This window comes from Danio rerio, chromosome 16 (genome assembly GCF_049306965.1).
Source record: "Danio rerio strain Tuebingen ecotype United States chromosome 16, GRCz12tu, whole genome shotgun sequence".
NCBI classification, from domain to species: domain Eukaryota; kingdom Metazoa; phylum Chordata; class Actinopteri; order Cypriniformes; family Danionidae; genus Danio; species Danio rerio.
The window spans coordinates 12,691,042-12,702,500 of record NC_133191.1 but is presented as its reverse complement, the minus strand read 5'-3'; the positions used below and the strand labels follow the sequence as shown (position 1 = coordinate 12,702,500).

General features: G+C 33.5%; 1 protein-coding gene across 2 annotated transcripts in view; it reads left to right on the top strand.

The window, feature by feature from the left end:
- The window catches only part of ephb6 (eph receptor B6), a 143,190-nt gene that overhangs the window by 118,739 nt on the left and 12,992 nt on the right, over nucleotides 1-11,459 (top strand). For both annotated transcript variants that reach the window (XM_073925915.1, XM_005173518.6), the window contains exons 11-16: nucleotides 787-901; nucleotides 1,529-1,584; nucleotides 4,140-4,256; nucleotides 7,325-7,572; nucleotides 8,451-8,669; nucleotides 8,917-9,066. In XM_073925915.1, coding sequence (XP_073782016.1) covers nucleotides 787-901; nucleotides 1,529-1,584; nucleotides 4,140-4,256; nucleotides 7,325-7,572; nucleotides 8,451-8,669; nucleotides 8,917-9,066 — 905 coding nt within the window. The remainder of the gene's footprint in view (nucleotides 1-786; nucleotides 902-1,528; nucleotides 1,585-4,139; nucleotides 4,257-7,324; nucleotides 7,573-8,450; nucleotides 8,670-8,916; nucleotides 9,067-11,459) is intronic.

The window sequence follows — 11,459 nt, the reverse complement described above, 5'->3', positions numbered from 1 at the left end:
GGTCATTTCTGATTCTGCTTTTCAGAGTTAATTAAGTCATATTTTTTTTCAGTGTTTTATGTAATAAGAAATGCTATTTATTTTCACTATTGCTTCAGTACCAAATGCTGTTTAGTAGACAAATGGGCTATCCTTATGTGCCTTTTCCTGCTATTTCTACTCCATTTTTTGTCAGAATTGTTACGAGTCTATCAATTTAAGTACTAGTTTCATAAACAATCAACAGCTAATTTAATTACAGACTCATTTTATCCTACAGAGATGCATTAAATTGATTTAAATTGACAGTAACTGCTTGTACAATGTTGCAAAAGTTATCTATTTAAAACATTCTTTAAAGTGTTCTATTTATGAAAGAATCCATTCATTAAAATTAATTCCTAAATTTATGTGAACACTTGTACAAATATATATGAAACAAAATCTTACACACACACACACACACACACTAATGTATGCATGTAAGGTTGTTTTTAATATTAATGGACTTTTATAGAATTTAAAAAAATTATTTTATTAGAATTCATAACATTTATTATTCAAATGTAATAATTTATTGTAATCATAGGAACAAATTCTTATAAAATAATAGTATTTTTAAATATTTTATTATTTAATGCTGAAATACCAGTGGAAATGACAGATAAATTGTAACAAAATTACTTTAAAAACTATAATTTCTTTTTGCAATATTATTGTTTTGTTTTTAAAGTATTTGTAATTAACTCTGTGAATGTAATTAAATATTTTTGTTATTTAATCTGATGTATTTATTCCCTTTTATAGAAGGACAGTCAAAGCAGATTCAGAATCGTCTGCCTCTTATGATTGGATCAGTAATGGGCGGAGCTGCATTTCTATTGGTTGTGATCGCCATCATCATTGTGTTTGTGTTCCGAAGGTATGAACATTGAGACTCTCCACATCAGATATTAATCATATATATAATATGTTAATCAGATATTAAAGGGATAGTTCACACAAAAAGTCTGTCATCGTTTACTCTCCCTACCATAGATTGCTTCAAGTGTTTTAAACATTCTTTCTTCTGTTGAACACAAAATGATATATTATAATCCAGTGTTTCTCAACCACGTTCCTGGAGGACAACCAGCTCTGCATATTTTACATGTCTCCTTAGTCAAACACACCTGATTCAGATCTTCAGCTCATTAGCAGAGACTGAAAGAGCTGTAATGGGTGTAACAGACAAAGGAGACGTCCAAAACATGCAGTGTTGGTGGTCCTCCAGGAACGTGGTTGACTGTTAGAAACAATGTTAGAAACCCGTAACCATTGACTTTTGTAGTATTTGCTTTTCTTACTATGGATGTCAAGGGTTACTGGTTTCAAACACTCTTTATAATATCTTCTTTACTGTTCAACAGAAGGTAGAAACTAATAAAGGTTTCAAATCATTTCAAGGTGAGCTAATATTGAATACATCTAAATTGTGCGTAAACTAACCCTTTAAGCAATAAATAAACATACAAAACATCATACGAATTAGTGTGTCTTTTTCCACTAGTAAAAGGAGAGAAAGCCCTTACAGTGACCGACTGCAGCGATACATCAGCAACAGAGGTGAGAGCCTTCATGTGTGCATATGTGTTTTGTGTTCTCCAAAATACGCAGAATTTATATGAATGCAGAGAAACTAAATAGTTCATATATATGATTTGTAGCTTGTTTCCATAAAATATTAGGCATTTTCAACCATTTATTATAAGAAACAGAATATATTTATATAAATATACAGTTAAAATCAGAATTATTCACCCCCGTTTAATTTTTTCTCCAATTTCTGTTTTTAACAGAGAGAAGATTTTTTCAGTACATTTCTAAACATAAAAGTTTTAGTAACTCATTTCTAATAACTGACTTATTTTATCTTTGCCATGATGACAGTCAATAATATTTGACTAGATATTTTTCAAGACACTTCTATACAGCTTAAAGTGACATTTAAAGCTTAACTAGGTTCATTAGATTAACTTAGCAGGTGAGGGTAATTAGGCAAGTTATTGTATAATGGTTTGTTTTAGACTATCGAAAAAATATAGCTTAAAGGGGCTAATGATTTTGTCATTAAAATGTTTTTTAAAAAATTAAAAACTGCTTTTGTTCTATCCAAAATAAAACAAATAAGACTTTCTCTAGAAGAAAAAATATTATCAGACATACTGGTGAAAGTGTCCTTGCTCTGTTAAACATCATTTGGGAAATATTAAAAAAAAATAATAATAATAATTAATTAAAAGGGGGGCTTATAATTCTGACTTCAACTGTATATATAGGGTTGGCTCAGTAGTTAGCACTGTCGCCTAACAGCAAGAAGGTTGCTAGTTCAAGTTCCTGCCGGGCAAGTTGACATTTCTGTGGAGTTTGCATGGTCTTCCTGTGTTCGCATGAGTTTCCTTTGGGTGCTCCACTTTACCCCAGAATCCACGCACTCTAAAGTAAATTAGGTAAGGTAAATTGCTGTAGTGTATGTATGTGAATAAGTGTGTATGGGTGTTTCCTAGTACTGGGTTGTGGCTGGAAAGGCATCTGCTACATAAAACATATGGCGGAGAAGTTGGCGGTTCATTCCGCTGCGATGATCCCTGATAAATAAGGGACTACCGAGAAGGAAAATTAATGAATAAATATATTTAGATGATATACATAATGCATTTACATAAAGATTTTTTAATTATAATATTTTATTGCTTGTAATATTTACTATTAACATATGTTTATATATTTAAAAGATTAAAAATGACTCAAAATTGTTTTTAAAAAGCTACTTAAAATATTATTTTCATTCATTTTATTAGATTTTAATGTATTGATTAATGCTGGAAAAACAGTGGACATTTTTCAAAGAGGGCTGTGTATTATGCAACCTTGTTTGTGCCATTAAGTAAAATAAATAAGAAAGTTACCTTTAATCTCAGTATTTTGAATTTCCTTTACAAAAAATATTTTGTTTCGCGATTTTATTTTTGTATCATAATTCTGAAAATAAACATCAGATTTGTATTTAGAATTGCAAGAAATAAAGTCAGAATTGGGAGAAAGTGCACTCAAAAATTATGTTTGCTGTTTGTTTAAACTACTTATTTAAAATGATCTGAAGTTACTCAATTCTTGAGGTTTGTTTTGGGAAAAACTTTTTTGTTTTATGTTCAATCCACCTTAATTTATTAATTTTTTTTTCCTTTGGCTTAGTCCTTTTGTTCATTAGGGGTCACTATAGTGGAATGAACCGAAAACTTATGTTTTACACAGCAGATGCCCTTCCAGCTGCAACACAAAACTGGGAAACACCCATACACACTCATTTACACACACACACACACACACACACACACACACACACACACACACACACTCACTATGACCAATTTAGCTTATTCAATTCACCTATACCACGTCTTTGGACTGTGGGGGACACCGGAACACCCGGAGGAAACTCACACGAACACTGGGAGAACATGCAAACTCCACACAGAAATGCCAACGGACCCAGTTGGGACTCAAACCAGCGATGTTCTTCGTCTGAGGTGACAGTGCAAACCACTGAGCCATCGTGTCGCTCCACACTTAAAATTGTAAAAACTAATAAGTAAACTTACAGACTTATCATTTACAGGAAAACATTACAATTTTGAGTAAAAAACGTGTGAATTATGAGATATAAACAATTGAAGAAATAATAAAGATATTCTATTATTATTATTATTATTAAAGATATTTTATTCATATAGTTTTAATCACAATTATCCAAAAATGTGTTTCTATCTATATTATCTCATAATAACCTTTGTGAGATAAAACTGGCAATGAGCTTATTTTTTTATCCCATGGCAGAGACATGCTTCCATAACGTTCAGGCTACCTTATAATTACCACTACTATGTAATAAGTGCGTTTCAGTAATGTCTTCTGTCTACACCACAATAAGGAGGAGCTGGCGACAGTTTTGATATTTTAACACAGATGCTGAAAGTGCCGTGTCAGGAGTTTTTCTGTTTGCAGGGCTGTCTGTGGTGCAAATTTTTGTGGTATTACTACAGTTTGAGCAGCGCCTTTAAAACCTGTCATTAGATGATCTCTGCAGAGGAACCGTAACCGGGATGTTGTTATTTATTCAGGTGGAGTGAAATATTACGTGGACCCCTCCACTTATGAAGACCCCAGTGAAGCAGTCAAAGAATTTGCACGAGAAATTGACCCAGCTCATCTGAAGATCGAGGAGGTCATCGGTGCTGGTTAGTACTCTGTTAATGTTTGCTATGAGATAACAGTAGCCATTAACTTTGATGGAGCAAACATTACAACTACATAATCAGCTGTCTTCGTTAATCTTGCCTTGTTTACTGTTGATTAGGTTACCAATACTACAGTCATCCACTTTAATAACTTGATGGAATGCACCTAATACACATTTAAGATTTTTTCTGTTATTTTTGATTCTTTGCTAACTTTGACAAGATTCATGTTAGATTTGAAACCCGGTCCCACTTTATATTAAGTGGCCTTAACTAACATATATTTGCACAGGAATTAATAGTTTGTTACAATGTACTTATTGTGTAAATACATGTATTTACTGTGTACTTATGCTTGATTAAATACATGTATGTAATTACATCTGTGATTAACTTTTGTAATTACATTTGTATATACACTGTTGACCATCCCTTACACCTTAACCCACCCTTAAACCTACTCATGGCACCAAACCTGTCCATAACCCAACCTCTATCCCAACTCAAAAGCACCACAAGTGTTCTCAAATACATTATAAACACAGTGAGTACATTGTATTTATTTTTTGATGTAAGTACATAGTAGTTAAGGACACTTAATATAAAGTGGGATCTGAAACCCACTTAAAACTGAAAATTCTGTCATCATGTACTCGTTTGTTACTTCACTTGTCACAGACCCGTTTGACTGACTTTCTTTTTTTTGATCACAAAAGAAGATATTTTGAAGAATTTTGGAAACCGGTAACCATTGGCTTTTATAGTATTTGCTTTTCCTGCTATGTAAGTCAATGGTTACGTTCAAGCTTTTTTAATGTATATTCTGTTATATGCGACATAATACAAAAAACTTATAAAGACTCATAACCACTTGATGGTGAGTAAATATGAGCAAATTAGCTCTTTTTGGGTGAACTGTCCCTTTAAGAGAAACTGCAGGCTAAACACTGCATGTTTTTGTTTTTTCAGTGACAGTTTTAAGATTTTGGGGCATTGCAGCATTATCTATCTGTCTATGTATTTATACTGTGTGTATAAATAAATATATATATATATATATATATATATATATATATATATATATATATATATATATATATATATATATATATATATTCATTCCTTCATTTTCTTGTCAGCTTAGTCCCTTTATTGATCCGGGGTCGCCACAGCGGAATGAACCGCCAACTTATCCAGCAAGTTTTTACGCAGCGGATGCCCTTCCAGCCACAACCTATCTCTGGGAAACATCCACATAGACTCATACACACACTACAGACAATTTAGCCTACCCAATTCATCTGTACCGCATGTCTTTGGACTGTGGGGGAAACCGGAGCACTCGGAGGAAACCCACGCGAACGCAGGGAGAACTTGCAAACTCCTCACAGAAATGGCATATATATATATATATATATATATATATATATATATATATATATATATATATATATATATAATTTTTTTTTTTTTTCCCTTTAATTTGTGTCTGGTTAAAGTAGCTTACATATTTTTAAAGTCAATTTCCTCTGAAATAATTCTTTTAATTTTTAAAATATATATTACTAATTTTATACTTCAGCAGCACTTACACCAGACTCCACAGTATTCATAATGATATATATTTTTCATATCTATATTCTATCTAAGTATTCATATCTACTATATACATTCATTCATTTTCTTGTCGGCTTAGTCCCTTTATTTTTCTGGGGTCGCCACAGCTGAATGAACTGCCAACTTTTCCAGCACTTGTTCTTCACAGCGGATACCCTTCCAGCTGCAACCCATCACTGGGAAACATCCATACACACCCATTCACTCACATACACTGCAGACAATTTAGCTATAACAGACAATTCACCTATACCACATGTTTTTGGACTTGTGGGGGAAACCGGAGCACCCAAAGGAAACCTACACGAACCCAGGAAAAACAAACTCCACACAGAAATGCCAACTGACCCAGCCAAGGATCGAACCAGTGACCTTCTTGCTGTGAGGAGATTGTGCTACCCACTGCGCCACCATGCTGCCTTTCTATGTACAATTCAAATCTAAATATTGAAAGTTTTTACAGTGGGATCTGTTTATAATATGCCTTCTTGTATGCATCGTTTTATTCTAAACTTTTTTTCTGACTGTTTACCGTATTTTATGAATTATCTGATAAAACATGATAAAAAGAGATTCCCAAAACCTCCTTTGTTATAAAAGAACTTTGAATGCATATTTTAGTGCATATTTTTATGCCTCATCTGCATGTTTAAAACTAATCTTTTAGAAAGTTTGCGATTTTTCAATCAACTGGGAAAAGGTGGCGAAAACTGGTAGTTAACGTTTTGGTCTGTTTTCCTTAAGTGTTGCCTTAAAGTCCATGTGAAATCAACATTTGCAATGTTTTTTATTTTTTTGCTAGCAATGTAAACAATTAATCAGTGCAAATTAATCTACCTTTTTTTTTTAAGTTTGTTTAGATAATGTCCAAAGTTTGACCATTTGCATCAGCATTTGGAATGGTGGTGTTTCTTTGTTAGTTGATGACTTCATCTACAATGTTCCTAAACTTGGCCCTTTGCTCAACAAACGTGCTGCAATTTAAGAAAACGCATGCAATTACAAAAAACACCAGCAAATTGAGAATAGATCTTCATCCGTTTAACAGCACACATGCAACAAATCCTCACAACGCAAAAAAAAAAAATGCATCACAACACTTTTGAATAGCACAGAACACAACCAAATTGTTTCAAGGGGACCCTAAAATGTGACTGACCCAGCTATTTACGTAATGGTTATTTAGGCTAATAAAATACAAAAGACAAGGTTTATTTAATGTGTATTCTTTGTGAGGATTCGTAGCACATGTGCTGTCAAACGGATGAAGAGCTTTTCTTAATGTATGTTGCATGTTCTTAATGTATATTGCATGTGTTTAATGCTTAGCTCTCTCGACCACCGTCAAATTTTCCATTTTAACTGGAAGTACATCAACATCACTTAAAGTAAAAGTCTCAGCAACTTTTGGTTGACTTGGAATTTAATGTAAGTGTGTCTGTGTGTTTCAGCTCAGTTTGGGGAGGTATCGAGGGGTCGCTACAGGCCGATCGGCCGAAGGGAGGCTCTGGTGGCGGTGAAGACTCTGCGATGGGGAGTGACAGAGCGAGAGAAGAACGTGTTTCTCAGTGAAGCAGGAGTCCTGGGCCAGTTTGATCATCCCAATGTGCTGAAACTAGAAGGGGTAATCACGCGCACCCCTCCTGAGCGCATCATCACAGAGTTCATGGAGAACGGCCCTCTCGACGCCTTCCTCAGGGTAAGAAAAAGATCTTACATTCACTATTTCTTATTATAAGCTTATAGTTGTGTGAGAATATAATAAAATGTTTGTATTTGGTTTGATATTGCCATGAGAAACAGCTGGTGCTTACAATTCCAAATAATATTTTAATGTATTATTTCAAATATGACCAGATGGAAGGGAGTTTATTTGTTTATATAATGTCCACCTATATGCCTCTCTTGGGTTAATAAAAATAAATAAATTCAATGTTTTTTTTTTATTTTTTGTTTTTTTATACTTTTTTAAATTTAAAATCAATTCTTATAATAGTTATATTTATATATTTTTAAAATGACAAGATGAAAGTACCTTTAGATGCCTTTCTAACGGCAAGAAAAATGTCAAATTACGTTTAATATTTTTATAATAAATATAGAAAAAACTAAATAACTTTTTTAATGGCAAGAAGAAATTCCCAACAGATGCTTTTCTTAGTGTTAGAAAATATGTTAAAATGTCTTTTAATTTACATAAATAAAATACAACAGAGGCTTTTTACATTAGAGGAAATACATTAAAGAAAAAAACATATTTTTGATTATATAAATAGCAAGTTTTATATTATATACAATATTATAATTGTATTTTTACAATATGAGATGAAACTTAAATTAAATAGTCTCAAAGCTTATGAATAGGTCCCCCTTGTGTGCTTTTTTCAGGGTGAGAATAAATTAATAAAATTTGAGAATAAAATAATAATATTACTTCTATATAAAATATGTATAAATATATATTGATGATAAATATAATTTTGTTGTTATGATTTTATTAAAAATGACAAGCGTTACATTCAGTGAAATGTACTGAAATGACATCATATTTGTAAATATTTGTCATATTGTGTCTAGGAAAATGAGGATCAGTTCAGCGTGCTGCAGCTGGTAGGGATGGTGAGAGGTGTCGGGGCTGGAATGCGTTACCTGTCGGAGAGGAACTTTGTCCATCGGGATCTTGCGGCGCGAAACGTTCTAGTCAATTCAAACCTGGTCTGTAAAGTGTCTGACTTCGGCCTGTCAAGACTGATGAGGGGCCTGGACCACAATATGCCCACCTACACTGCTTCACTGGTGCGTTATGAATAAACATACACAAAATGCTGTTCAGGATGTGTGGAAATCATTGTGATGTTTGTTTAACTCCGCTTATTAATGAGAGAGATACAATATCACATTTAAAGAATCAGTAAGACATCAATTATTCCGATATATCACAGAGAATAAAATTGGCTGACTTTTTTTCCTCTTTGAATCAAACGTAGTAAGAAATCAGTGTAATGTGTTTTGATTTTTGTGTGTTTGATGTGTGTGATTCAAGGGCAGTAAGATCCCAGTGCGCTGGACGGCTCCTGAAGCTTTCCAGCACCGCAAATTCAGCTCCGCCAGTGACGTCTGGAGCTTCGGGATACTCATGTGGGAGGTCATGTCTTATGGAGAACGTCCGTACTGGGACATGAGCAACCAAGAGGTGAGCTTTACAAATTTCACAGGCATTTTTGCATCCCATGCTTTCACAAATCCACCAGATGTACACTAGAGAGAGCTGTTGGACACCTGCCTAAATATAGTGTTTACTTGTGTGTATATGGGTATGACATTAGTATTACAAGGTGACTTAAGATGACATTTCCCATGTCACGGTTTCTCACAAGGCTTATAAAAAAGGATGAATTACAAGCCTTGCATAAATTATAAAAGGCAAAGATGGGAATTAATTTTTTGAGTAAGTAAATATGCCCAAAGTTTCCTGTAAAGGTTAGGGCAAGGTGGGAAGATAGAAAATACAGTTTTCCAGCATAATAACCATTACACCTATAAAATGTTCCCACAATTCACAAAAATATCTGTGTGTGTTTGTGTGCATCTTGTATTCCTTACATTATGGAGACCAAATGTCCCCACAAGTATAGAAATACTAGTAAGTTTTGCCTGGTGGAGACATTTTTTAGTCCAAAACTTTGGAAAACGGCTCACAAATCAAACAGAATAAAGTATTAAAATATAAACATACAGATTATTTTCTGTAAAGGTTGGATTTAGAGGTAGGTTTAAGAGGAGAGGATAGAATTTACGCTTTGTAGGGTGAGTGTGAGGTCGTAGGTGTGTGTTTCAGGTGCTTTTTTTAACATGTGGAGACGTTTATATCCCTATTTTTATCACTAATAAATGTAAAAAATGGATATTTTTTTACGTACCATTTGTTCAGTATAAAAAAATATTGATGTCTATGGAAAGTGCTCAGAAAACTTGGAAACCCCACCGCACTGTGTGTGCAATTGACTGCTTTGGATTAAAGTTTACAGCAGCATTAGTGTAAGAGTGTGACATTAAGCAGATTTTGGTGTATTTTTAAAGAAGTCATTTTCATGACCTCAATCACTGTGTTTAAATAAATAGTAAAACATTGCAGGTCTGTATTTTTTTAGCTGCTTTGAAGTATTTTGCCCTTTTTTAGTTTTCTTTATACGGATTTGAAAGAATTATTCGGTTTAAGAGCTCCAAGATGTGAACTTAGCCAACCTGCACTCAAACTTTGCAGCAAAAACACGTTTGAACTTGAATCACATGAAGCATTTTGAACAACACAGTCCAAATGTCAACTATTCAGCCACTTTAATAACTACAGCTTTATAGTGTTGGATTGAACCCCTTTTGCTTTTACACTACATTTATTTTTGTAACATAACAAAGGCGTACAATTGGCATGAATGAAGGGGCTGTGTCCCCACCAGCTTCTACCAATTACTGAAATGTCCCTTCCATTTATTTAATCGACTTGAAAGTAAGTTACTAAATTCTTAGTAGCCTACTTGTTCACGAAGAGTTAAAGTCAAGATTTTTACAATAATTCATAATAATACTATTAACCAAGACTGTGCAATTAATGGAAATTCAGTTTGGATTTTGGCCTCCATGATTATGAAAAACAATTATCTGGATAAAACAGTTAAACTGTATCACACACCTCTCTAAATTTCCCTACACTCATACCAATCTCCACCTCAAAGCCAGATTGCAGTAAAATCATGTAAGCTGACTGTCTTAGCATATAACATGATTCATTAATTGTAATATTAAGTGTTTATTTTATATTATTAAGTACTTAATTCATCTTTTAAATGGCACAAAAACAATTTGCGCAATGCGCTCTAGGGATGTTTGTCCCCACCAATGTTGAGAGTGAATCTATGCTCTTGTAGCATACTCAACAATGTTCAACAATGTGAAAACCTTCCTCCAAAATTTGCCTGCATTCTGACATTATTAGGGCTGTTGCGATTAATTGTCTGTAAGAAATAATTGTTGTTATGCAATTAATTGTCTGTTTTGGGGCATTGAACAGGTTTTAACTACAGTGGTTCAAACTGTAGTTCTGCTGAAAAGTTATCAGTATGATGGTCAAAAAAACTGTACAGGTCAAACCATCCTTCGGCAAAATTATACCAAAAACTGAAATAAGGGCAGCATTAATAGCTAAAAATGTGGGAGAGCGTTGCTATTACGTGATTAAATTGTATTGTAATATGGAGCAATTAAGTGTTGATGTTAAATCAAAAGTAATCCACAAATACTTGATAATGAGGTGATTTGTTGGCAATAATTCTCTATGGTTACAACTGAATTAAGTACAAATAACTGTATAAAATGATTACAAATTTAAATAATAATAAACATGATAATAGTTGTACCCAGCTTAAGTGTAAAATAAAGTTACCAGAAGTAGAAAGACAGACAGGAGGAAGGAGAGACAAAGAGATTAAGTAGGCCTCAAAGAAAGCCTGATAGCAGTAGAGTCAGAGAAGATAGACGCCAGAGCAGGAAAGTGCAAAGCAGGAAAAGAGTCAAAGCAATCTTTGACTA